At 40.3% G+C, this 27436-nt stretch overlaps 1 protein-coding gene across 2 annotated transcripts in view; it reads right to left on the bottom strand.

Annotated features, from left to right (window-relative positions):
- EIF2B3 (eukaryotic translation initiation factor 2B subunit gamma) overlaps positions 1-17749 on the bottom strand; it is a 164110-nt gene extending 146361 nt beyond the window's left edge. Inside the window, exons 1-3 of one of the 2 annotated variants that reach the window (XM_082673726.1) lie at positions 17685-17749; positions 12068-12224; positions 5164-5309 (exon numbers count right to left, since the gene is read on the bottom strand). In XM_082673726.1, coding sequence (XP_082529852.1) covers positions 5164-5309; positions 12068-12215 — 294 coding nt within the window. In that variant the 5' untranslated portion in view covers positions 12216-12224; positions 17685-17749. The remainder of the gene's footprint in view (positions 1-5163; positions 5310-12067; positions 12225-17684) is intronic. The other variant, XM_082673727.1, reaches the window with a different exon arrangement.
- Positions 17750-27436: the final 9687 nt, after the last annotated feature.

Below are 27436 nucleotides of genomic sequence, written 5' to 3'. Positions count from 1 at the left end.
TACTGTGGTCTTTCTCTGAGCAAAGCAGAAGCCACATGGGATAACCTCACATTAAATTTGGGGAACTCAATCTGGAGGAAGTAGGTAAAGATAAAAGAACCAAAAGCAAATAAACTCGGAACTCTCAAAGGGAATATTCTTATCTTACCTAAAATCTTATTGAAAAAGAGTCTCCAAATGTTTAGGACGCTGCTTTGTGGGCACAGGGGAAGAGAAATAAATGGCTCAAAGTAGCACTGCTTTTAAACCATGGCACAGCCTGTGGGTACAACTTTCTCCCTTAACAAGGTACCTGTCATCCTTCAGCAAACACTAACAAACTGCCTCCTCAGGCTGTCTCACTTTTTTAACTGTTTATACGTATTTCCATTGTACTTCCTACAAGCTCACGTTGATCCCAATCAGACGGTTCTGAATTTTGGCTCAGGTTTTACTTTGTTCTTAATGACTATTCAGGCGTCTATTTATGTTCCTCCACAGGTTAGCTTTGCTGCTTTCTGTTCCAGGTTGGAATGCAAGTTGATGTGAAGCCAGGATTTCAGGTGCCATTGGTATAGGAGAAACCAAGTGGAGAGAGCAAAGAGAGCAGAGACTTGCTAGCCAAAGTCACAGCTTGAGAAGAAAGCTCAGAGGCAGGACTGTATATAAAGGATGCTGTGTAAATGATGTGAAAACAAAGGGGTAAGGGAGGAATAGAAATTATACTGTGCAGAATGACTTAATGAGGATTCTGATCCTAGGTATAAGGAGAAGCCCTAAAATAAGAAGTAAGTGATCAAAACCATAAGAAGAGGTAGTGACTTGGGAGTAAAATGTCCTTTTGGCAGTTACTTTCCCGTTCATCTCATGCCCTCTCCTATTTATTAATAGTTGGCCCTATTATTTCTCAAGGCTCTAAGAGTTATAGGGAAAAAAAAAAAAAAAGAGTTATAGGAACTTATTTGCATGAAACTCCCAGGATCTCCAGTTCTAGGCTAGGGCAAAAGTAACATTTCTAAGATTTATAGATTAGGGAACAGAGAGTTTAGTTTATACCTCCATACTAAATTGTTAGACAGTAACTAAAACAGCTCCTGGGAAGACCACTAAACACCCTTAGCTTCTTGGTAAACCTGGCATCTATCCCTGTGAAAGAACAGAGTTCTCATGATCTTAGTGAAATTCCCCATATCTTCCCTAAAGAAAGAAGCAGCTGCACTAAAGAAAACAACACACCCAACATTATGGTATTAGAAATCCCCACTGTAATCAGAAGCACCAAAGCCTACTTGGGTAGAAGCAGAGAAAGACAAAAAGGAGGCCAAAAAGTGAAAGGAAATGCCTATATACATTGCACTGGAGGCCCTGGCCAGGGCAATAAGACAATAAAAAGAAATAAAAGGCATTAAGATTAGAAAGGAAGATATAATACTGTTTTTATTTGCAGGCAACATGATGATGTATATAGAAAATCCGAAAGAATCGACAATTTAAGAAAGTCACAGGGCACAAGGTCAATATGCAAAAAAAAGTTGTATGGCTATATACAAGCAATAAACAATTAGAAAATAGAATAAAAAATACTAGTTACAATATCATTATATTGAAATGAAACAGGAATAAAATTATTGAAAGATGTTCAAAACCTCTATACTGAAAATTATAAAAACATTACTGAGAGAAATTACAGAAAATCTAAATAAATAGATGCTCAAGGATTGGAAGATTCAATATGAAGATGTCAATTCTCCCCAAATTGACCTACAGATTCAATGCAATTCCAATCAAAATCCCAGAAAGCTTTTTTTTGTAAAAACTGGCAAATTAATTCTAAAATTTATATGGAAATGCAAAGGACCTAGACTAGCCAAGGCAATCTTCAGGAAAAGGAACAAAGTTGGCAGATTTATAGTACCTGATTTCTAGACCTACTTTATAAAGTTAAAAATAATCAAGACTTTATTAAATGTGGTACGGGAAGTAGAGACAAAAAGACCAATGGAACAAAGTAGAGAGAACAGAAATAGCACACTCAGGGACTTTCCTGGTGACGTAGTGATTAAGAATCCACCTGCCAGGGCTTCCCTGGTGGCACAGTGGTTGAGAGTCCGCCTGCCGATGCAGGGGACACGGGTTCGTGCCCTGGTCTGGGAAGATCCCACATGCCGCGGAGCGGCTAGGCCCGTGAGCCATGGCTGCTGAGCCTGCGCGTCTGGAGCCTGTGCTCTGCAATGGGAGAGGCCACAACAGTGAGAGGCCCGCGTACCGCAAAAAAAAAAAAAAAAAAAAAAAAAAGAATCCACCTGCCAATGCAGGGGACACAGGTTCAATCCCTGGTCCAGGAAGATCTCACATGCTGCAGAGCAACTAAGCCCATGCACCACAACTACTGAGCCTGTGCTCTAGAGCCCATGAGCCACAACTACTGAGCCTGTGGGCCACAACTACTGAAGCCTGCTTGCCTAGAGCCCATGCTCTGAAACAAGAGAAGCCACCGCAATGAGAAGCTCACACACTGCAATGAAGACCAAAAAACGCAGCCAAAAATAAATAAATTTAAAAATGAAAAAAGAAATAGCACACACATAATCGGTCAACTGATTTTCAACTAAGGCTTCAGAGCAATTCAATGTGGAAAGGCAGGTCTTTTTAACAAATGATGCTGGAACAACTGAATATCCATACAGAAAAAAGTAAACCTTTATACCTTTACTTTTAGAAGTAAATACAAAAGAATATCTTTATAAGCTTGGGGTAAGCAAAGATTTCTTAGGACACAAAAAGTACTAACCATAAAAGAAAAAATCAGTAATCTGGATTTCATCAACATTTGAAACTTCTGGTCATCAAAGTCACCATTAAAAATGTAAAAAGGCAAGCCACAGACTGGCAGAAAATATTCACAACACATATCTGACAAAAGCTTTGCACCTATAATATATAAAGAATTTCTATAATCAATAATAAGGCAAACAACTCAAAAAAAAGGCAAATGCCTTGAACAGACATTCCATGAAGATATACAAATGGTTAATAATCACATGAAAAGGTGATCAGTATCATTATCATCAAGGAAATGCAAATTAAAACCACAATGAGGGCTTCCTTGGTGGCGCAGTGGTTAAGAATCCGCCTGTCAATGCAGGGGACACGGGTTCGAGCCCTGGTCCAGGAAGATCCCACATACCACAGAGCAACTAAGCTCCTGTGCCACAACTACTGAGCCTGCGCTCTAGAGCCCGTGAGCCACAACTACTGAGCCCACTTGCCACAGCTACTGAAGTCCGTGCGCCTAGAGCTCGTGCTCTGCAACAAGAGAAGCCACAGCAACGAGAAGCCCGCGCACTGCAACAAAGAGTAGCCCCCGCTCGCCGCAACTACAGAAAGCCCACATGCAGCAATGAAGAACCAACGCAGCCAAAACTAATAAATAAAATAAATAAACAAAATATCATTAAAAAAAAGAATAAACATAGTTATTAAAAAAACACCCACAATGAGATAGTGGTACATAACACACACTAGAATGGTTAAGATTAAAAAGACTGACAATACCAAGTGTTGATGAAGATGTGAAGCAAGTACAATTCTTATACATTGCTGATGAAGTGTAAAATGTACAACCACTTAGAAAACTATTTGGCAGTTTGCAATAAAGTAAACCCTATAACCTGCAGAACAATATTTATAACTGCTTTATTCATAATATCTAAAAATTAGAAACAATCCAAATGACCATCAACAGAAAAATGGGTAAATAGTGGTATATTTATTCAATGGAATACTACTCAGCAATAAACAAGAACAAACTAGTTATACCTGCAATCATATGAATGAATTTGAAAAATATTATGATGAACAAAAGAAACCAGAATAAAATTATATGATTTCATTTATACCTAGTTCATGAACAAGCAAAATTAATATATGGTGATAGAAATCAGAACAGCAGTTGACTCTAAAGGTGCAGGACTGACTAAAATAAAGCACAAAGGAACTTTGAGAGGTGATGAAAATGTTCTAGATTTGGATAATGATAACCTGGGTATATATAATTGTCAAAACTCATTGAACTATATAATTAATACCCGTGTATTCTACTGTGTGTAAATTATTCCCCAATAAAGGGAAGGAAAGGCTGTGTACATATCTGCATTAATTTTTTGTTCTTTAGTGCACAGGTAGGTTGAAAATAATAATACATCTGTTTGCAGTCACTAGAAATAGTAGGAGAAATTTTGCCCCCCAACTCAAGTAAGATAGCAACATTATCACACAGAATGAATTTTTTCCAAAGGACATCAATTTGAGAACAACTGACAGTGGATCTTTCTCAGTTTATGGGCCACAGGCCACTGGGGAGACTGTACCCTCATATCCATAGACCCGTGTTAATTTCTTAATCAAAGGAGACTAAACATTCAAATATTATCATGTGGGGGAGCTGAAATTTTTGCAAGTTTCTTCGTACTTCTTTCCAGTCGATCCTTCATCTGCAGAGTCAACTGCTGGTCTGATTTCTATTACTATATATTAGTTTTGCTTATTCAGGAACTTTATATAAATGGAATCTTTTGAAGTATATTTGAAGTATATTTTTTTATAAAGATGTACTATGACTGAAAAATATTGGAAACTAGTGACTGTAACAACTGTCTAAATCTTCACTAGTAACCAAACTAAAAAGCAGTTGAAACATGGGCAAGAAAGAATGTGATGCAAGAATATATTTTTTAAAAAGCACTGTAGGGAGTTCCCTGGTGGTGCAGTGGTTAAGAATCCGCCTGCCAAGGCAGGGGACATGGGTAGATCCCCAGTTCTGGAAGATCCCACATGCCGTGGAGCAACTAAGCCTGTGTACCACAACTACTGAACCTGCGCTGTAGAGCCCAAGAGCCACAGCTACTGAGCCCACATGCCTAAAGCCCATGCTCCGCAACAAGAGAAGCCACTGCAATGAGAAGCCCTTGCACCGCAACGAAGAGTAGCCCCCGCTCGCCACAACTAGAGAAAAGCCTGCGCACAGCAGCAAAGACCCAATGGAGCCAAAATAAATAAATAAATAAAACAAAATAAAAAATAAAATATTAAGGAAAAAAAGCACTGTAAACTGCAATGCATTGGGAAAACATAAGATGATATTTATCTTCAATGAACAATAAAAATCAAGAAACAGTTTTTCACCTCAAGTTTCTGATATATGTGGCGCAGAGAACCTGCAGTTCCCATGTCAGCTTCATCAGAAATACACACAATATCTAGCTTCATTTTCATCTTGAAGTCTGCACATAGAGCCTTTTGGACATCCCTGGTGGTAATGACAATGACTTCTATAGCATGAAAGAAAAAAAGAAGGAAAAACTCTCATTCATTTAGACAATGGTTACGCTTTTTCAATTAGATTTGGTCTGTTTCTAGATTTAGTAATAACAGCTAATATTATTGAGACTTTTCAACGTATTTTACGTGCATTCTCTCAGTTAATTCTTACAGCAATCACATGTTACAAATGAGAAAACTTGGAGTAAAAGAAATGAAGTGACTTTGTTCAGGGTACTAAAACTAGTAAACGAGATCTAAGATAAAACTTCCGTCTGTATGATTAGAGCCCATGCTTTAACTAATACATTACATACCACTTCTTCCTGATGTAAAGAATTTAGAAGAGCATTTATCAAAGCATATACAAATAGGATCACATTTTAACTCTTCATTCACTCCAAAGAAAGAGCTATCACCACTCTCCATCAGACAGCCGTTAGTGCTTCACTGAGGATCACAATGAACCCAGTAACAGGCAGTTTCCACGTAATAGATGCCTTCACCTTATCCACGTAATAGATGCCTTCACCTTATCCACGTAGCTATCAATTAATGACAGAAAACTTGGGGTTTTGTCATGGATCTTTGGCAGGGTAATGTAACCCACTGCAATATAACATGTGTTGCTGATATCTGAAGATCAGATTTTAGCACCTCTAAAGTGTAACAATTTCCACTACTTGTTCCAAGATAGTGCTCAATTATCTCCCCCTTCCACTATAATCATTCTCTTTTCTATTTTCTTCCCTTCTTTCTTCCTCTTTCTTTTTCAAATCATTTAACCTTTCTTCTTTCCTTCTCACTTTCTTCCTTTCCCCATTTGGCTTTCTTTCAGTCATTAACTCACTCATTCAACCAATAAGTACAAATACATTTAATATGTAAAGGACAAATAAGCACTGAGAATTCAGAAATGAACTAAACATGGTTCCCATTCTTAAGAAACGTAATATGGAAAAATTAGACATGGAAATGATTAATTAAGGAAGGCTTCATGGAAGGGATCGCCTCTGAGGCAGGCCATGATGAATTCAAGTCCAACAAAAATTTTAGTTCATACTGTACATAAAATGCTGATGTTACAAAGATGAATTAGACACAGTACCTGCTCTCAGGGAGATCAGTTTCCCATGCCACTAACTACAGCATAAAGCAGGCCTTGAGAGGTACTGAGATAGAAAAACAAAGTGTGATGAAAGCATAGAGGATGATTATGCTCTGATTAAAACTGTTTGTGATTAAAACTCTTTGTGATTTCAAAGAGAAGGTGACATTTCCATAGGTTGGAGAGGACATTTTAGGTAGACTGAAGGGAGTAACTATAAACACGGGACAGTCAGTCTCATAATTGGACCAGGAATCTTCCGTATGGAGAGAGACTAATGCTAAGCGGGGCTATGTTAACTTCCCTAAAATCACAAACAACATGAACAGAGTGAACATAGAGTTTACTGTTCAACTAAAGAATCCCATATTTAGGAGACATTCTCCAAATTCTGACTGAGCCTCACTGAGAAGGAATTTTCTATATACCACAAAAGGTCATCACCAAGCATAACTAAAGATATATAGCAAAAGTAAAAAAAAAAAGTTATAGATGACAAATCCATAAGAACTTACTACAGGGAAGCAGTATATTTAAAAGTGTATTAAGATGTGTCCTTCACCTGTAAGACTGAGATCTAAAAAGAAAACCTCTTCTAAAACACATCTCTTTGGGACTTCCCTGGTGGCGCAGTGGTTAAGACTCCGCGCTCCCAACGCAGGGGGCCCAGGTTCGACTCCTGGTCAGGGAACTAGATCCCACATGCATGCTGCAACTAAGAGTTTACATTCATATGCCACAACTAAAGAGCCCGTGAGCCACAACTAAGACCCAGCACAACCGAATAAATATTTTTATTTTATTAAAATAAGTATTTTTTAAAATGTTTAATTAAAAAAATAAAACACATCTCTTAAGGTCAATGTCATACAGACTACTGCAAAGAAGTGTTCACGGGTCTATCTCAAGAAGGTATGAGTGGAATAAACACTGGATCACAACCCTGGGGCCCAGGATCTGGCACCACCTCCATCTGGTATTCTGATCTGCTATATCTAACTATAGAACACCTCAAACTCATTGTGGCCAAAGCCAAACTCATTGTCTTCGCTCAAACCTGTTCCTTGGGAAGCAACCTAAATGTCCATCAACAGAGGAACGGCTAAAGAAGATGTGGTACATACATACAATGGAATATTACTCAGCCATAAATAGTAACGAAATTGTGCCATTTGCAGAGACGTGGATAGACCTAGAGACTGTCATATAGAGTGAAGTAAGTCAGAAAGAGAAAAACAAATGTCGTATAATATTGCTTATACGTGGAATCTAGAAAAATGATACAGATGAACTTACACGCAAAGCAGAAATAGAGACACAGATGTAAAGAACAAACGTACGGATACCAAGGGGGGAAGGGGGCGGTGGGATGAATTGGGAAATTGGGATTGACATATATACACTACTATGCATAAAATAGAAAACTAATGAGAACCTACTGTATAGCACAGGGAACTCTACTCAGTGCTCTATGGTGACCTAAATGGGAAGGAAATCCAAAAAAAGAGGGGATATATGTATACATACAGCTGATTCACTTTGCTGTACAACAGAAACTAACACAACATTGTAAAGCAACTATATTCCAATAAAAATTAATTTTAAAAAATAAAAGTCACCTGAAATGAAAAACAAAAAAACAAAAAACCTGTTCCTTGTCCCATATTCCCTTTCCTATTACCTAGTTACCCACCTAGTTACCCAAGCAAAAAGTAGAAGGAATCTTCCCTTTCTTTCTGCTACCCATCCCCATTAATCAACAACTTTTTCAGATGGTCCTTCTTCTCCATCCTTAGTGCTAAATGCCTTGGCTCAGACCCTCTTCATTGCTAGTGTGGACTTTGGTAACAATCTCCTAATTTGTCTCCCTGCTTCTAGTCTTAACTCCTCCACACTGATTCTTCATAAAGCTTCCAAAGCAATTTTTTAAAAAATCTGAGTTGTCAAATTTATCACCATAAAGTTGTTCACAATATTTACTTATTATCTTTTTTGTTTGTTTTTTTGGCTGCACTGCATGGCTGTGGGAACTCAGTTCTCAGACCAGGGATTGAACCTGGGCCACAGCAGTGAAAGCACCAAATCCTAACCATTAGACCACCAGGTAACTCCCCTGCTCATTATCTTTTTAATGTCTATAGGATCTGTAGTGATGTTCCCTCTCTCATTCCTGTTATTAACAACTTGTGTTTTCTCTCCTTTTTCTGATCAGTCTAATTAAAATTTAATAATTTTATTGATTTTTTTCAAAAAAACCCCCCATCTTCTGGTTTTACTGATCTTCTCTAACACTTTTGGTTTCTATTTCATTTATTTCTGCTCTCATTATTTTTATCTCCTTTTTTCTACTTATTTGGGTTTCATTTGCTTCTCTTTTTCCAGCTTGTCAAAGTAGAAGCTTAGATGATAATTTGAGACACTTTTTTCTTTTCTAACAGAGTGCTTAATGCTAAAAAATTTTCTCTAATCATTGCTTTAGCTATATCCCTCAAATTTTAATATACTGAAATTTTATTTTCAGTAAGTTCAAAATATTTTCTAATTTCCCTTGTGGTCAGATGGCCAAAAAGCACATGAAAAGATGCTCAACATCACTAATTATTAAAGAAATGCAAATCAAAACTACAATGAGGTATCACCTCACACTGGTCAGAATGGCCATCATCAAAAAATCTACAAACAATAGATGCTGGAGAGGGTGTGGAGAAAAGGGAACCCTCCTACACTGTTGATGGGAATGTAAATTGATACAACCACTATGGAGAACAGTATGGAAGTTCCTTAAAAAACTAAAAAGAGGGCTTCCCTGGTGGCACAGTGGTTGAGAGTTTGCCTGCCGATGCAGGGTACATGGGTTCATGCCCCAGTCCGGGAAGATCCCACATGCCACGGAGCGGCTGGGCCCGTGAGCCATGGCCGCTGAGCCTGCGCGTCCGGAGCCTGTGCTCCGCAACGGGAGAGGCCACAGCAGTGAGAGGCCCGCGTACCACAAAAAAAAAAAAAAAAAAAAAAACTAAAAACAGAACTACTATATGACCCAGCAATCCCACTCCTAGGCATATACTCGGAGAAAACAATAATTTGAAAAGATACATGCACCCCAATGTTCACTGCAGCACTATGTACAATAGCCAGGACATGGAAGCAACCTAAATGTCCATAAACAGAGGAATGGATAAAGAAGATGTGGTACATATATACAATGGAATATCACTCAGCCATAAAAAAGAACAAAATAATGCCATTTGCAGCAACATAGATAGACCTAGAGATTGTCATACTGAGTGAAGTCAGACACAGAAAGACAAATATCATATGATATCGCTTATATGTAGAATCTAAAAACAGGGTATGAATGAACGTAGTTACAAAACAGAAGTAGAGTCACAGATGTAGAAAACCAGGGGGATGGGGGGGTAAAATTGGGAGATTGGGATTGACATAGACACACTACTATATATAAAATAGATAACTAATAAGAACCTACTGTATAACACAGGGAACTCCTCAATTCTCTATAATGGCCTATATGGGAAAAGAATCTAAAAAAAAGAACGGATATATGTATAACTGATTCACTTTGCTGTACACCTGAAACTAACACAACGTTGTAAATCAACTATACTACAATAAAAATTAAAAAAAAATTTCCCTTGTGGTTTCTTCTTTGGGTTATGTAGAAATATGTGGTTTAATTTCCAAATACTTAGGGTTCTCTTGATACCTCTCTGTTACTGATTTCTAATTTAACTCTACTGTGGTCAGAGAATATATTTTGTATGATTTTAATCTTTATAAATTTACTGAGACCTGTTTTATTTTTAAAAATATGGTCTATTTTGGTGAAGGTTCTTAGCACTTGAAAAGGATGTGCATTCTCCTTTACTGGGTGGAATGTCTATAAATGTCAATGTCTACAGTTTGACCTATAAAGGTCAAACGGTAGAAAATCCTAAGGAATCTACAAAAAGCTACAAGAATTAATAATAAGTGTATTTAGAAAAGTTACAGGATGCAAGGTCAGCATAAAGAAACTGTATTTTTATGTACTAGCAACAAACTACTGGAAACTGGAATAATTACCATTTATGATAACATCAAAAATATCAACTACTTAGAAATAAATCTAACAAAATATGTGTAAGTCCTATACACTGAAAACTGTAAAACACTGTTGAGAGAAATTACAAAAGACCTAAATAAATGAAGAGATATACCACGCTCCTGGATCAGAAGACTCAATATTATTACGATGTGAATTCTCTTCCTACTGATCTATGGATTCAATTCAATCTCAATCAAAATTAAAGGAACCTTTTTTTTTTTTTTTTTTTTTTTTTTTTTTTGCTGTACGCGGGCCTCTCACTGTTGTGGCCTCTTCTGTTGCGGAGCACAGGCTCCGGACGCGCAGGCTCAGCGGCCATGGCTCACGGGCCCAGCCGCTCCACGGCATGTGGGATCTTCCCAGATCGGGGTACAAACCCGTGTCCCCTGCATCGGCAGGCGGACTCTCAACCACTGCGCCACCAGGGAAGCCCTGAAGCAACCCTTTTTGTAGAAACTGATAAGCTGATTCTAAAATTTATATAAAGATGCAAAGGACTTAGAATAGTTAAAACACTAATTTAGGGCTTCCCTGGTGGCGAGTCCGCCTGCCGATGCAGGCGACACGGGTTCGTGCCCCGGTCCGGGGGGATCCCACGTGCCGCGGAGCGGCTGGGCCCGTGAGCCATGGCCGCTGGGCCTGCGCGTCCGGAGCCTGTGCTCCCCAACGGGAGAGGCCACAACAGTGACAGGCCCGCGTACAGAAACCCCCCCCCCCACTAATTTAACCATATTAAACCTCGGTTTAAGCCTTTCACTGGTTCCCCACTGCTTTCAGGAAAAAAAATCTACATTCATCATTATGCAATACAAGGCCCTTCATAGCATGATCCCTGTTTACTTCTCTCATTACATCTACTCCTCCTCCCTTACACTTGATATTACAGCCAAATAAAATGAAAAGTAGCTGCCAGAACATGCTGTGCTGATCATGACTCTATCTCTGCATACATTATTACTTCTGTATGGAATGCTCTCTCCACACTGGTAGGCCTGGTAATCTATTTTTCAAGACTCAATTCAAGGGTCAGCTACTCTGTAAGCCTTCTCTGAATCCCTCAAGTAGAAACAGCAACTTCCTTATAACAAGCACTTATAATGTGCCTCTGTTATAACATTTATCACATTTCATGATGATAATCTGTTTACATGTGTATCTTTCCAATAGACTTTAAGGTTCTAGAAATCAGGGTCCGAGTTAATATTTTCAATTCTGTACCCTAGTGCTTAATATATTACCTGGCACATACAGGTTCTCAGTAAGTACTGACTATGAGGCACTTGTATTCCTCATATCATGTCTGACATCCTTCCAGGGTTCATCTTAGATCACCGTGGAGACTAGCTCTAAAAAAGTAACACTTAGCACTATCTTCTCAACCTTTTTCACACAGCGATAGAGTACTTCTGAGTTCCTAATTTAAAGAGGCCAGTCTCCAGCCAACATTGAGTCCTAGTCTTCTTTCATTCATCCTGTCTCACCCTCATAAAACTGACAAATCACTGGGATCAAACACCCTAAAAGTTTTATGAGTACATCTCATTGCCATAACTCACCTTCAAATCCAATACGTTCAAGCAGATTCAATGGGTACCAAATTAAAGGTTTGTTCCCAACTGGAAGCAGAGGTTTGGGAATACCGGAAGTCAGGTCTGTCATCCGAGATCCCCCTCCAACTGCCATTACTACTGCTTGAAATTCCATTTTTACAAACTGTAATCACAGAGAAAAACAAGAGAAAAAGAAGTAACAAAAATCAAAGCATACACAGTACTAATCCTATTTTTAGTTAGGTTATTGATATCCACTTATGACAAATACATCATTTCCAACTCCAGTAACGAGAATAAGAAAGGCTCCTTAGCTGCAGTATAAACATCACATTTACCCTATTCTCTTACTCACGGATATATACTCTCAGCTCCAACCTGGGGAGATGGGCTGGAGGAGGGATATGAATTAAGAAAAAAAAAAATCTGGCCCTTATTCTTGAGTTGCTCACAATTAAGTGAAGACAAATAGAATAAATTACAATACATTATCATTAATGCCATGGCAGGGATACATCCAAGATGCAGTAGGCATGTATAGTGACGGTAACACCTAAGTCTTCCTAGAAAAGATGGAAGGTTTTACAGGAAAGTAATGCTTGAGCTGACTCTTAAAGGAGTAAGAGTTTACCAATTTGTTTTCTGATATGTGAGTTCATATTCCTTGAAAAAAATTTTAAACTTCTGACTAGAATTAACAACACAAATACAAGCACATTAGATCTCTGAAAAGTGTGAAATGAGTTAAGATTTTCCAGTAATCCAGCCACTTGCTCCCATTTTCTCATTACCCCCAACTTGAAAGATATCACTATAAACACAAAGGTAGGCTTGTGTCTTAACCTAGATTTGCAGGGCCCAATTGCAGAAACAAACCAAATTAACTCCTTTTTTTCACACTCAAGGTAATAAATGAACCTGTTTGACATTCAAAAAAATCTCTTTACAGCAGCTACCACAGAAGAGAGGCACAATAAAAGATCATAAATCAAAACCTCAACAAAATACTAGCAAACCGAATCCAACAGCACATTAAAAGGATCATACACCATGATCAAGTGGGGTTTATACCAGGAATGCAAGGATTCTTCAGTATACGCAAATCAATCAATGTGATAAGCCATATTAACAAATTAAAGGAGAAAAACCATATGATCATATCAATAGGTACAGAAAAAGCTTTTAACAAAACTCAACACCCATTTATGATAAAAACCCTCCAGAAAGTAGGCATAGAGGGAACTTACCTCAACATAATAAAGGCCGTATATGACAAACCCACAGCCAACATCATCCTCAATGGTGAGAAACTGAAATCATTTCCACTAAGATCAGGAACAAGACATGGTTGCCCACTCTCACCACTATTATTCAACATAGTTTGGAAATTTTAGCCACAGCAATCAAAGAAGAAAAAGAAATAAAAGGAATCCAACTTGGAAAAGAAAAAGTAAAACTGTCACTGTTTGCAGATGACACAACACTACACATAGAGAATCCTAAAGATGCTACCAGAAAACTACTAGAGCTAATCAATAAATTTGGTAAAGTAGCAGGATATAAAATTAATGCACAGAAATCTCTTGCATTTCTATACACAAATGATGAAAAAGCTGAAAGAGAAATTAAGGAAACACTCTCATTTACCATTACAACAAAAAGAATGAAATACCTAGGAATAAACCTAACTAAGGAAAAGAAAGACCTGTATGCAGAAAACTATAAGACACTGATGAAAGAAATTAAAGATGATACAAACAGATGGAGAGATATACCATGTTCTTGGATTAGAAGAATCAACTTTGTGAAAATGACTATACTACCCGAAGCAATCTACAGATTCAATGCAATCCCTATCAAACTACCAATGACATTTTTCACAGAACAAGAACAAAAAAATTCACAATTTGTATGGAAACACAAAAGATCCCAAATAGCCAAAGCAATCTTGAGAACGAAAAACGGAGCTGGAGGAATCAGGCTCCCAGACTTCAGACTATACTACAAAGCTACAGTAATCAAGACAGTATGGTACTGGCACAAAAATAGAAATATAGATCAATGGAACAGGATAGAAAGCGCAGAGATAAACCCACACACGTATGGTCATCTTATTTTTGATAAAGGAGGCAAGAATATACAGTGGAGAAAAGACAGCCTCTTCAATAAGTGGTGCTGGGGGAACTGGACAGCTACATGTAAAAGAATGAAATTAGAACACTCCCTAATACCATACACAAAAATAAACTCAAAATGGATTAAAGACCTAAATGTAAGGCCAGACAGCATAAAACTCTTAGAGGAAAACACAGGCAGGACACTCTCTGACATAAATCACAGCAAGATCCTTTTTGACCCACCTCCTAGAGAAATGGAAATAAAACCAAAAATAAACAAATGGGACCTAATGAAACTTCAAAGCTTTTGCACAGCAAAGGAAACCATAAACAAGATGAAAAGACAACCCTCAGAATGGGAGAAAATATTTGCAAAGGAAGCAACTGACAAAGGATTAATCTCCAAAATATACAAGCAGCTCATGTAGCTCAATATCAAAAAAAGAAACAACCCAATCCAAAAATGCGCAGAAGACCCAAACAGACATTTCTCCAAAGAAGATATACAGACTGCCAACAAACACATGAAAGGATGCTCAACATCACTAATCATCAGAGAAATGCAAATCAAAACTTTAATGAGCTATCACCTCACACCGGTCAGAATGGCCATCATCAAAAAATCTACAAACAGTAAATGCTGGAGAGGGTGTGGAGATAAGGGAACCCTCTTACACTGTTGGTGGGAATGTAAAGTGACACAGTCACTATGGAGAACAATATGGAGGTTCCTTAAAAAATTAAAAGTAGAGCTACCATATGACCCAGCAATCCCACCACTGGGCATATATCCTGAGAAAACCATCATTCAAAAAGAGTCATGCACCACAATGTTCACTGCAGCTCTACCTACAATAGCCAGGACATGGAAGCAACCTAAGTGTCCATCGACAGATGAATGGATAAAGAAGATGTGGCACATATATACAATGGAATATTACTCAGCCATAAAAAGAAATGAAATTGAGTTATTTGTAGTGAGGTGGATGGACCTAGAGTCTGTCATACAGAGTGAAGTAAGTCAGAAAGAGAAAAACAAATACCATATGCTAACACATATATAGAGAGAATCTAAAAAAAAGGTTCTGGCCTTCCCTGGTGGCGCAGTGGTTGGGGGTCCGCCTGCCGATGCAGGGGGCACGGGTTCGTGCCCCGGTCCGGGAGGATCCTAGGTGCCGCGGAGCGGCTGGGCCCGTGAGCCACGGCCGCTGAGCCTGCGCGTCCGGAGCCTGTGCTCCACAATGGGAGAGGCTACAACAGTGAGAGGCCCGTGTACCGCAAAAAAAAAAAAAAAAAAAAAAAAAGGTTCTAAAGAACCTAGGGCAGGACAGGAATATACACACAGACATAGAGAATGGAGCTGACACAGGGAGGAGGAAGGGTAAGCTGGGACAAAGTGAGAGAGTGGCATGGACATACATACACTACCAAATGTAAAATAGATAGCTAGTGGGAAGCAGCCGCATAGCACAGGGAGATCAGCTCGGTGCTTTGTGTCCACCTAGAGGGGTGGCATAGGGAGTGTGGGAGGGAGATGTAAGAGGGAGGAATATGAGGATATATGTATATGTATTGCTGATTCACCTTGTTATACAGCAGAAACTAACACACCATTGTAAAGCAATTATACTCCAATAAAGACGTTAAAAAAAATCACAAATCCTTATTGATTTAAAATAAAAGTACTCTTTGACTTAAAACCAATGATGTAACCTTTCAAAAGCAAGTGTGAAATTCAATGTTTAGAAAAAAAATTATTTAACACCAAACTGGCAAATAATGTTGCACCTTTACCGTAATTGTGATCAGTCCTGTGCTCCTCACATCAGTATCTAATCTACAACACTCACACCCTGTACACCCAAGCACAAAGTGAAGGCTCTTGCCCAACATCCACAACTTTAAGATGTAGTAATTTCAATTCCAGCAGGCACTGCCTCAGATTGGAATTTAACTTCAATCTGGCACTGTATAACTCCCATAACATCTGATGTTATGTTGAAAAGAGCTCTGGACCCTTAAGGGTCAAAAGACCTGAGTCTGAGTTCTGGTTCTGCCACTTACAGGTGAAGTAACAAGGGGCCTGACATTTAAAACTCTCAGCGTCCTCAGTTTCTAGACGGGAGACTGGTGGTTAAGTTCACAGGCCCTCAAGCTATACGGCCTGGGTCTGAATTCTAGTTCTACCATGAATTAGCTGTGTGATCCAGGGCAAGCTACATAACTTCTCCACCTCAGTCTTCTTAATTTTCTAAGATGAGAATAATTACAGTTTCTACTTCACATAGATTTATAAATATTAAATGAGTTAATCTATGTAAAGCACACATAATAATGTCAGTCCCATGACAAGCATTATGTGTTTGATATTTGATAGGTCATGGAAGCCTTCTGTGCCAGCTGAACCATAATTCTGGTCCCTGTATTGCTATTCTTGCTTCCTAGGTTCCCTTTCTCCTGTGCCTAGTATTTAATCACCTATTAGACTTTTAAGACTCAGTTCAAGAACCACCTTGCCTAAAACGCCATTCCTATCCGTTCCCACCCTCCTGGAGAAGTAAATCTTTCCTCCTTAATTGCTTCCACTCTACTATGTACAGATCATCTCTACCTTTACAGGCTGTGTTGCGCATTTATTTAAATGTCTATTTCCTTTGAGTTCCTTGACTGTCACTGCTGTATCCCCAGTACTTGACACAGCTCCCGTCAGATGCTAGGCGCTCAATCAGTGCTCTGTGGAATGAGCATCTGTAAACCTCACAACAACCCCGTGGTAAGACTCAAGCTCAAACATTAGAACCCAGGTCACTAGGTTCACAGAGGTTCCTACTCTCAAGGAGGCTCTGGGTGATAATCATGAACATAACCATCCATGATACCAGGCAGCCTGTCAAATGTCTCAGTGTCACTACCACGACTCTGGATGATGGGAATGAAGGCAAAGATGCGTTAGCCACTCAAGTTTTAAAGGGGGTGTTATGGCATCCCAGACCTGCCTCCGTCATAGCACTCACTGCCTTCTCCCTTTGTAAACTGGTAAGATAAAACACCGTATCATAACTGATCTCTCAGCCAGAACTTATTGTATTTCACTGTCTTGCACCTAAACAACCAAAAACAGAATAAATGAACGAAGGACTTCAGTGTAAAGGACTAGGCACTGTGCTCAGGGCGTCTGCTCCTGGGTCTAGTGCTCACTTGCTGTGACTTCTAGCAGATCTTCCCCTCCCTGAAACTCAGTTTCCCCATCTGTTGCACGAGGTGGCTGGCTCGGATTCTCCCCGAGCTTCCTTCTAGTTCGGGCACTTGGCTCTGAGGCCGGGTCGGGCAGGCACTCGAGCTGGCGACTCAGACTCTGCACCCCCGCCAGCCGCTCAGGCCCTCCTTAACCAGGCTCGAGGAGCCCGCCTCCCTCCGGTGCAGCAAGGCCCGGCGGCCTCCACCGCGCGGCTCACCCCGCCAGCCAGCTCGTGCGCAGCCTGGTAGCGCACCAGCCGCAGCTTTACCTCACGTCCCCGCGCACCACAACCGCTCGCTCGCGTGGCTCCCCACGCCGCCGCCGACTGACAGCCCAAAGGCGCAGGCGCGCGATGGCCGGGCAGATCGATGGGACGAACTGGGCAGGCCCGCGGAGAAGGAACGAGCACCGAGTGATAGATGCCGGCCGAGAAGGGCACGGCGGGGAGGAGGCGAGGAGGCGAGGAGGCGGGGCCGCCTGAGCCTTTTCGTTCGTTCACACGTCACCAAGGCCCATTGAGCGTCCCTCACAGGGCGGGGGAACTAGTCATAGCCTCTTCCTTCAGGCAGTTCTCCTTCTAGGACCTGGCCTCAACTGCCACTCTGCGAAAAGAGAGCTCTTTGGGAGCTGCGGTTTGGGGCTAGCCAGTGGAGAACTCACCAAGGATTGCCAAGGTTTTCTATGTCCAGTGAGGTCTAATGTGGCGACTCAGCGTTGGCTTTCTGAACCAGACTATTATGGTATGGAAAACATCCACTTGTAGCCATCAAAACAGTTGGTCGGGGGTGTGGGATTAGGGAAGATATCATTGAGATGGTGACACTGCACAGTGGCTTGGAGAGAGTGAGTCAAATGTATATCTTGGGTAAGAGCCTTCCCAGAAGACTAGCCAGCAAGTGCAAAGGCCCTGAAGAGAGATGGCAAGTTCAAAGAACAGCAAGGAGACCAATATGGCTAAAGCAAAGTAAGCCAGGGTGAGAGTGGATGATGGCAGAGGAGGCTAGAGAGGCAATGGGGAAGAGGATGAAGAATTCAGATCCTGTGGGTCTTGTAGGCCGTTGTGAGGACCTTGAATTATGCAGAGGAGCAGCGATATAACAGTTTTTAAAAGGATCACTTTGGTTGCTGTGTTGAGCACAGACTCCCTGGAAGCAGGGGCAACTGCACGAAAGAACCCAAACACCTGAGTCTAGACTCCAACAGTTGTGAGAGATAATAAAATATTTATTTGTTTTAAGCAGTAAATTTTGACACAGATTGTTAAGCTACATTATCTGATTTTTTTTTCTTTTTTTTTTTTCTTTGCTGCGTGGCTTGCAGGGATCTTACCAGGGATTGAGGCCAGGCCAGGGCAGTGAAAGCACTGAGTCCTAACCACAGGACCACCAGAGAATTCCCTAAACTACATTAGACAGCAGGAACAATGGTCATTCTCTCACACACACATTCCTGCAATTTCTTAATCTTTTGGAAGCTTCCTCTTTTTCTACCCATCTCTTAAATCTTGAGTTGCCTTAGCTCCCTGCCAGGTAGGAGGCAGAGTCTAATTTCTGCAATAAAAATAAACGAGTTTGACTTCATTCAACAATATTTTTTGCATGCTTAATATGTGCCAACCAGTATCTTAGATGCTAGATGCTGGGGATACAGCAACCAATGAGAAAGATAGGACTTGTAATTTTCCCCAGACTTTCAGCCAGAAGAATAGGAGCTCAGCTTAGAACTTACTAAGGAAAAGTCCTGAGCCACATCCATAAGACCAGACTATCCTTGCCCTGCCTCTCCTTCACTTTAGAATGCTGGTGATGGGTTATTGGAAAATTATTTGTTTTAACTCAAAACACTGAGTTGGTAAAAGGGAGCTGAGCCGTGAAGTGATTGATTTGGCCACAAGAGACCTGAAACTTGACTACCCTTTCCTTCTGCAGCAAGATTCTCTCTTTCCTTGGTATTAGCCCAAGCAAGCAGAAGCCTTGGGAATTATAGCATGGTTTTGAGGGAAGAACTAGTTATGAAGGAAGAACAGCATTCAACTTCATATCTGTCATCCTTTTTTTTTTTTTTTTTTTTTTTTTGCGGTACGCGGGCCTCTCACCGTTGTGGCCTCTCCCGTTGCGGAGCACAGGCTCCAGACCGCAGGCTCAGCGGCCGTGGCTCATGGGCCCAGCCGCTCCGCGGCATGTGGAATCTTCCCGGACCGGGCACGAACCCGCGTCCCCTGCATCGGCAGGCGGACTCTCAACTACTGCGCCACCAGGGAAGCCCCTATCACCCATTTTAAATGCTCATGTTTAAACTAGCAAATGTTTTTCAGGGAGCTAGAGGACTTTCTCCTCTAGTTGAGGAAAGTAGTTGAGGGATTACTTCAGTTTAAACTCACTTTAAATTATTCCCTTAGGGCAGCAGTTCTCAAACGTTTTGGTCCCTGGACCCTTTACACTCTTAAAAATTATTGGGTGTAAAGCAACTATACTCCAATAAAAATTAGTTGAAAAAAAATATTGGGGGCTTCCCTGGTGGCACAGTGGTTAAGAATCGTCTGCCCATGCAGGGGACACAGGTTTGAACCCTGGTCCGGGAAGATCCCACATGCCACAGAGCAACTAAGCCCATGCGCCACAACTACTGAGCCTGTGCTCTAGAGCCCGTGAGCCACAACTACTGAGCCCTCATGCTGCAACTACTGAAGTCCACGCGCCTAGAACCCGTGCTCTGCAACAAGAGAAGCCACCGCAATGAGAAGCCCATGCACCACAAGGAAGAGGAGCCGCTGCTCGCCACAACTAGAGAAAGCCCACGCTCAGCAACGAAGACCCAATGCAGCCAAAAATAAATAAATAAAATAAATTTCTGAAAAAAAAAAAATGATTGGGAACCCCAAAGAACGTTTGCTTGTATAGATTATATCTGTTGATATCTATCATATTAAAAATTCAAACTGAGAAATTTTAAAAACAGTAATTCATAAAAAATTGAAACAATTAAACCTATTACATGGTAACAGTAACATTTTAATGAAAACATAACTATGTTTCCAAAGCAAAAAAATTAGTGAGAAGAATGCAATGGTTTCATTCATCTTTTTGCATGTCTCATTAATGTCTGGCTTAATAGAGAACAGCTGAATTTTCTCATCAGTTGTTTTGGGTGATGAAAACCCGACCTCACACAGATACACCGTTGGAAAAGGGAAAGATATTTTCATAGCCTTTGTCAGATAATGTGGGTATTCTTCGATACTACACACCAAACTCAGTAAGTGGTAGTTTGTTAAAGATTAGTTGCAATGTAGAATCATTTATATCAATGACCATTTTGTACTCTGTTATAATACTTGCATTTTGAATGGGCATTTTACCCATGCATGATTTTGCAACTTGATGCATTGATCATTTGTAAAATACTGGTTCACTAGGTTATGTAGATCTTCCCAATGTTGACTCATTATACAATATTTTTAAAGTCACATTTGTTAATATCACCACCAATCTCATTAGAAAAGTCCTTAAGAATGTTGGCAAGCTTGTGATGACAAATACAAGTTTCCCAGACTTCTGATTTTCTCTTGAAAGCTCAAATATTATCATTGTTAGTGGTTTTCTTTGAAGTGACTGGCTTACTTCACTCATTTTTTTTTCTTTTTTTTTTTTCGGTACGCTAGCCTCTCACTGTTGTGGCCTCTCCCGTTGCAGAGCACAGGCTCCGGACGCGCAGGCTCAGTGGCCATGGCTCACGGGCCCAGCAGCTCCGCGGCATGTGGGATCTTCCTGGACCGGGGCACGAACCCATGTCCCCTGCATCGGCAGGCGGACTCTCAACCACTGCGCCACCAGGGAAGCCCGCTTCACTCATTTTTGTTAATCTTTTGTCCACAGTTTGTCAGTTGTTCTTTCAAGTAAATATAGTGTTTTGTGGAAAAGAGCAGTAGTTCAAAAATCAAACAATGGCCCAAGTGCTTTTCTGGAGACAACTATCATACTTCTTTCATATATGCACAGAAGTTTTACATGTGTGCTTCCTGTTTCGTCACAAAGAATATTAAAAAGATGTGTACTCAAGGACAAAGATTTAATAAAATTATTTTATTGCCTCATCAAAGACATTAAGTGAAACTTACTTTATTTTTTTATTTTAATTTTTATTGCAAGTGTGTGGCAGTGAAGAATACAGTGACTATTAATACAGTTTGGTATCTCTGATTTGATTGATGCTAAAGCACCAGCAGTTTTATCCACCATTGCTTTTGTACCATCAGTGCAGATATCAGTGCAGTGAGAGAGGCAGATAGTGTCTTAGTATTATTATAAAAATAGCCTTGGGGCTTCCCTGGTGGCGCAGTGGTTGAGGGTCCGCCTGCCGATGCAGGGGACACGGGTTCGTGCCCTGGTCCGGGAAGATCCCACATGCCGTGGAGCGGCTAGGCCCGTGAGCCATGGCTGCTGAGCCTGTGTGTCTGGAGCCTGTGCTCCTCAACGGGAGAGACCACAGCAGTGAGAGGCCTGCGTACCGCAAAAAAAAAAATAGCCTTGACCTGATAGATCCCCTGAAAGGGTCTTGGGGACTCGCTGAGGTCCACGGAGCTTACTTTAAGAACTGCTGCCTCATGGACTTCTTGCTGGCTCCCACTGCTTCTAGTCCTTACATTATGGCACTCACCACAAAGGATTGTCATCTCCTTTTTCATGTCTTCTGTATCACACTGGGAGCCCCCTAAGGACAAAGGCTGTATCTTATTTACTTCTCTCTCCACAGATCCTAGCACAGGATCTGGGACATGCTAAGTAATAATATTAAACAAATTAGAAATTTCTCAGAAATTTCCCCTTGTCCTCCGATTTGGTGGTAGGAAAGCTGGGCTGAGGGCCTGGGTCGCTGATAACATCTCTTCTTCGGAACACTTCTTTTCACTAAGTCAATCTACACTATTAGCCCTCATGCCTAGCCTCATTCTTATTATTTACTTTTAATTATTAATTACATAGGAAGTATTTAATAAATGCTTATTGAATACAGGCTATTCCCTATAATGTTTGTTTCCTGTTCACATTTCTTCCCTAAGGGACATTTATGTGTATGTGTTTGTATGTGGTGGGGAAACAGTTTAAGAAGGTCAAGCTCTAAAACTATGGGAGACAAAAGAAACCTTTCAAAAGTTGGGCCTTGGCTCAGAAATACTCTTCCCACGGTCTGCAAGAGATCTCTCTTTGGGAATTTACTGGCCACATCACAATATCCATCTACTCCATCTGGCTGAGGACTTGTCAGTGGGGCAGGGGATTATTATTCTTAGAGTGCTCAGTGAAAGATAAAAGTGAAAAGAGAAACTCTACTTTGGCAACCAATTGCAGGTCCCAAAATATTTGTGTTTTATTTTTGTACATAAGCCCAGCAGTTTCCTAATAGATTCATGACAAGTTAGAGACCAAATGATGCTCCAGTGTTTACATAAAGGGCTTGGAAAGAAACTTCATTAACTAGGAATTCAATATTTCCTTTCAAGCACACAGAATTTTCATTGTTGGTGGTTTTGAAGGTCAGAATCTGGATATTTATGCTCTAAACTGATGGGCCAACTTTAAAAATAAGTGATTTAATCAATTTTTAAATTTTCTTCCTTTATTGAAAAACTTTTCAGATGGCTGATTTTCCTTGGTTTTAAATTGGAAAGTATGGTTTATTGGCCACAGTTCATTTATTTATTGAACAACTATTTATTGAGTGACTACTATGTGCCAAGAATAGTTTTAGGCTCTTAGAATATATTAGTGAACAAAAAAGGATCCAGCCTTCATTGTAGCAGGGAGAGGCAGCATAAATTATAAGGAAGTTTAAATAATAAATGAGTAAACTGTACCATATACTAAAAGGTGATAAGTACTTTGGGAATATGAAGAAGTTAGGCAGGGAGGAGGGACAGGGAGAGGGAGAACACCATATTGACAGCATAAAGTCTTAGAATTTTATAGAGGTTATTGAAATTTGTGATCTATGTCTCATTTAAATCTTTCCACAACTTAAAAAAAATATTTTATTTATTTATTTATTTGGTTGTGCCAGGTCTTTGTTGCGGCTTGAGGGCTCCTTAGTTGTGGTTTGAGGCCTCCTTAGTTGCGGCTTGAGGACTTCTTAGTTGCAGCTCACCAGCTTAGTTGTGGCATGCAAACTCTTAGTTGCGACATGCATGTGGGATCTAGTTCCCCGACCAGGGATCAAACCCAGGCCCCCTGCATTGGGAGCACAGAGTCTTAACCACTGCGCCATCAGGGAAATCCTTTTCCACAACTTTCTATCTAATAAATTCAGAAATAGATACAAAAGGAACAAGTGACATCAGTAAAAATGGTGAAGTTCCTCCAAAAATTCTCTCCTCCATAAATGCAAATTGTCAGAATCAACTTGGATCATGTTGGCTGTGCATCCATGAATGAACAATCATGTCACTTTTTAAAGTCTGTTGGTAATTAGTCACTGCACATCTCTTATTCAGTTCATTCATAGAGAGCAAAGAATATAGTTGTGTTGCTTCCTTGTCTTCCAGTGATAAACCCATGTGACATTAAAAAGAAAAAAGGATAATTGAGAATTGGCCAACAAAATGAAAGTGCAGCAAATAAATGAGAAGTGATAATGCTGGAAGTGAAATTCAAATTGAGCATAAATGGAGTTGTATCATGGGGAAGTTAACACTTTTGTCTTGAAAGAGTATAGATATGCAGCCAGAAGGACTTAGTGAGGGCAAGCTTATCCACATAAATGAGGAAAGTGCCTGTGACAAAAAGGATGAAGTTTTCCCAGAGGAAGTGATGTCAGCAACAACTTCACATGAAAAGAATTCTCAGAGAGATTTCATGAGATTGAAAGTACAAAGAATAAAATGTTGGAAGGTGATCCAAACTTAGAGAGGAGTATGACCATTCACCAAGACTTAGAGTAGATGCTTGCTCCATATTACAAGGCAAGAAAAAAGAGGCAAGCACTATTCAAACTGCTCTTGATAAGCGTTTTACAAAGAAAGAAATTTAATTCTTAAATCTTCTAAATGCTTTAGATTTCAATGTACTAAATAACTATTAGTTTTACTAGTTTTTCGTTTCCTTGTACATTTATAATTGTAGGAGAGTTTTTAATGTTTTAACAAAACATTTGTCATGGAAGAGTGGTAATTTCCCACATTGATTATTATTATTTTTTAAAGTTATTTATTTATTTGGTTTTTTGTTTATTTATTTATTTACTTTTGGCTGCATTGGGTCTTCGTTGCTGTGCGCGGGCTTTCTCTAGTTGCGGTGAGCGGGGGCTACCCTTTGTTGCGGTGCGCGGGCTTCTCATTGAGGTGGCTTCTCTTGTTGTGGAGCACGGGCTGTAGGTGCGCAGGCTTCAGTAGTTGCAGCATGTGGGCTCGGTAGTTGTGGCTCACAGGCTCTAGAGCGCAAGCTCAGCAGTTGCAGCGCACGGGCTTTGTTGCTCCGCGGCATGTGGGATCTTCCTGACCAGGGATCAAACCTGTGTCCCTGCATTGACAGGTGGATTCTTAACCACTGCGCCATCAGGGAAGCCCCTCCCCCCACTTGATTATTAAGATCTCTTTGCATGGTTTCAAAGTGCAGGATCATTTTTACAGCCTGGCACTACTGTGCAAAACGAAGATTTCTTATATATTAAAATTTAGCATACAATGATGATAAGCACGTGAAAACGCAGCATTTCAAAGCAATGGTAAAGGACAGGTACTTCACAAAAGGAAGCTGAGGGACTTCCCTCGTGGTCCAATGGGTAAGACTCTGCGCTCCCAATGCAGGGGGCCTGGGTTTGATCCCTGGTCAGGGAACTAGATCCCGCATGCATGCCACAACTAAGAGTTTGCATGCCACAGTGAGAAGTGTGCGTGCCACAACGAAGATCCTGCGTGCCACAACTAAGACCCGGTGCAGCCTAAATAAATAAATATTTTTTAAAAATTACTGTTAAAAAAAAAAAAGGAAGCTGAGGAAACTGGCAAAGGATTTGGAAAACCTGTGGCTGTTGTCTACTGTCCATGGTCAACATGTGGTTAAGCCAGGATATGAATATAGGCAAGCTAACTCTAGAGAATGTGCTCCTAACTAGTATACTCTATTGCCTTCCTGTGGTGTGTATCCAATATATGGTTTCTTCCATAAAGAAAAAGAATTTTAATTCATAAAAATTTAAAATTTTGTATATTAGGAAAGAACATATATGAAATTAAATGGCAAAGTACAGACTGGAAAAACATATTTATAACACCTGACACAACAAGGGGGTTAATATACAGGGCATAGTGCCTTAGTTAACATGTCAGCGGGCTTTGGAGCTGGCAGACAACAATCCAAATTGTAGCTTCATCACTTACTACTTACGTGACCCTGGGCAAGTTACTAATTAATCTTCGCTCTAGGTTTCTCATCTGGAAATGGGCATAATAATAGTACTTACTTCATAGAGTTGCTGAGAAGATAAAACAAGATAACATATATATAGCATCTAGCACAGTGCTTTGCTGTGCTTATATTAGTACTATGCAAAGATGATTATAAATCAATAAGAAAAGAATGATGAAAACAATAGAAAAATGGACAAAAATACATAAAGAGCAGTTCATGAAGAAGAAAAACAATTGTTCAATATAGTAAATAACCAAAGCAATGCAAATTAAAATAAAAATCATATAATTTTTTTGCACATTAAACTAAATGCCCAAGGTTGGTAAGAGTTTAGGAAATAGATAATAAAGGGAGTGAAAACTGTTACATCCTTCCTAGAGGGCAATTTGGCAGATTGATGAAGTGATTTTAGGAACTTAGTCTAAGAAAATAAATAGGTAGGCAAGGATAAATGCATGAGGATTTTTTTTTTTAGTTCATTTATTTATTTATTTATGGCTGCGTTGGGTCTTCATTGCTATGCACGGCCTTTCTCGAGTTGCGGTGTGTGGGCTTCTCATTGAGGTGGCTTCTCTTGTTGCGGAGCATGGGCTCTAGGCACATGGGCTTCAGTAGTTGTGGCTTGTGGGCTCAGTAGTTGTGGTTCGCAGGCTCTAGAGCACAGGCTCAGTAGTTGTGGCGCATGGGCTTAGTTGCTCCATGGCATGTGGGATCTTCCTGGACCAGGGCTCAAACCCATGTCCCTTGCATTGGCAGGTGGATTCTTAACCACTGCTCCACCAGAGAAGTACCTGCATGAGGATGTTTATTATAACATTTGTAATTTTCAATACGAAAATTTGTAAACAACCTTAATGTCCATCTGTAGAGGGTTTTAAATGAATAAAAGTTATGAAATTCCTTACAATGTAATACAATGCAGCCAATAAAAATAATGGTTAAAATGAGTATCCGCCTTGTTCCAGGGACCATTATTTCCTGCTTGGATTTCTCCTTGCCTCCAGTTTCTCTCCCTGTCAACTCATTCTTTACGCAGCTGCCAAAGGCAAATCTAATCATGTCACTCCCTTGCTTAACCCTCTCATGGCTGCTCAATGCAAAACCCTCAAAGAGCCTCCAAGGCTGGAGTCTTATCTCTTTCTTCCCTTCACACTCCAGTTAACATGCTTCTCAGCTGGCCTTTGTACCGTTATTCTCCCTAAGGATTTAGCATTTCTCTGAGCCACTTTGGTTAGAATCATCCTGTTCTGTCTTTTAATGAAACCTTTCATTTCTCCTTTGGAGCACTTACGTAAATGTTATTAAATGTTGTTTATGCCATTATCTGTTTAATATATGTCTTTTCCATTAAAGGTTAAATCCCAAGAGGGCCAAAATTATCTGTTTAGCCAACGTTTTATCCATTGCACCTAGTGTGGTGCCTGACACAGCTGTTCCATGCAGTCACTGAATGAATGAATGAATGAATGAAGAGCAAGCTACAAAATAAAAGAGGGACCAAAGACTCGTGTGGCCGGTACCAGACAGAAACGGACTACCTCCTGCAGGCGCGTGCTGGCCACGCCCTTCCCTGAAGAGGAGAGAAGGGGGAAGGCGCGCCCACCGGGTCGGCGGGAGC

Source organism: Grampus griseus (genome assembly GCF_964374135.1).
Source record: "Grampus griseus genome assembly, chromosome: 1".
Lineage (NCBI taxonomy): Eukaryota > Metazoa > Chordata > Mammalia > Artiodactyla > Delphinidae > Grampus > Grampus griseus.
Note: the sequence above shows the minus strand (reverse complement) of the source record. Positions and strands in the feature narration are given on the sequence as shown.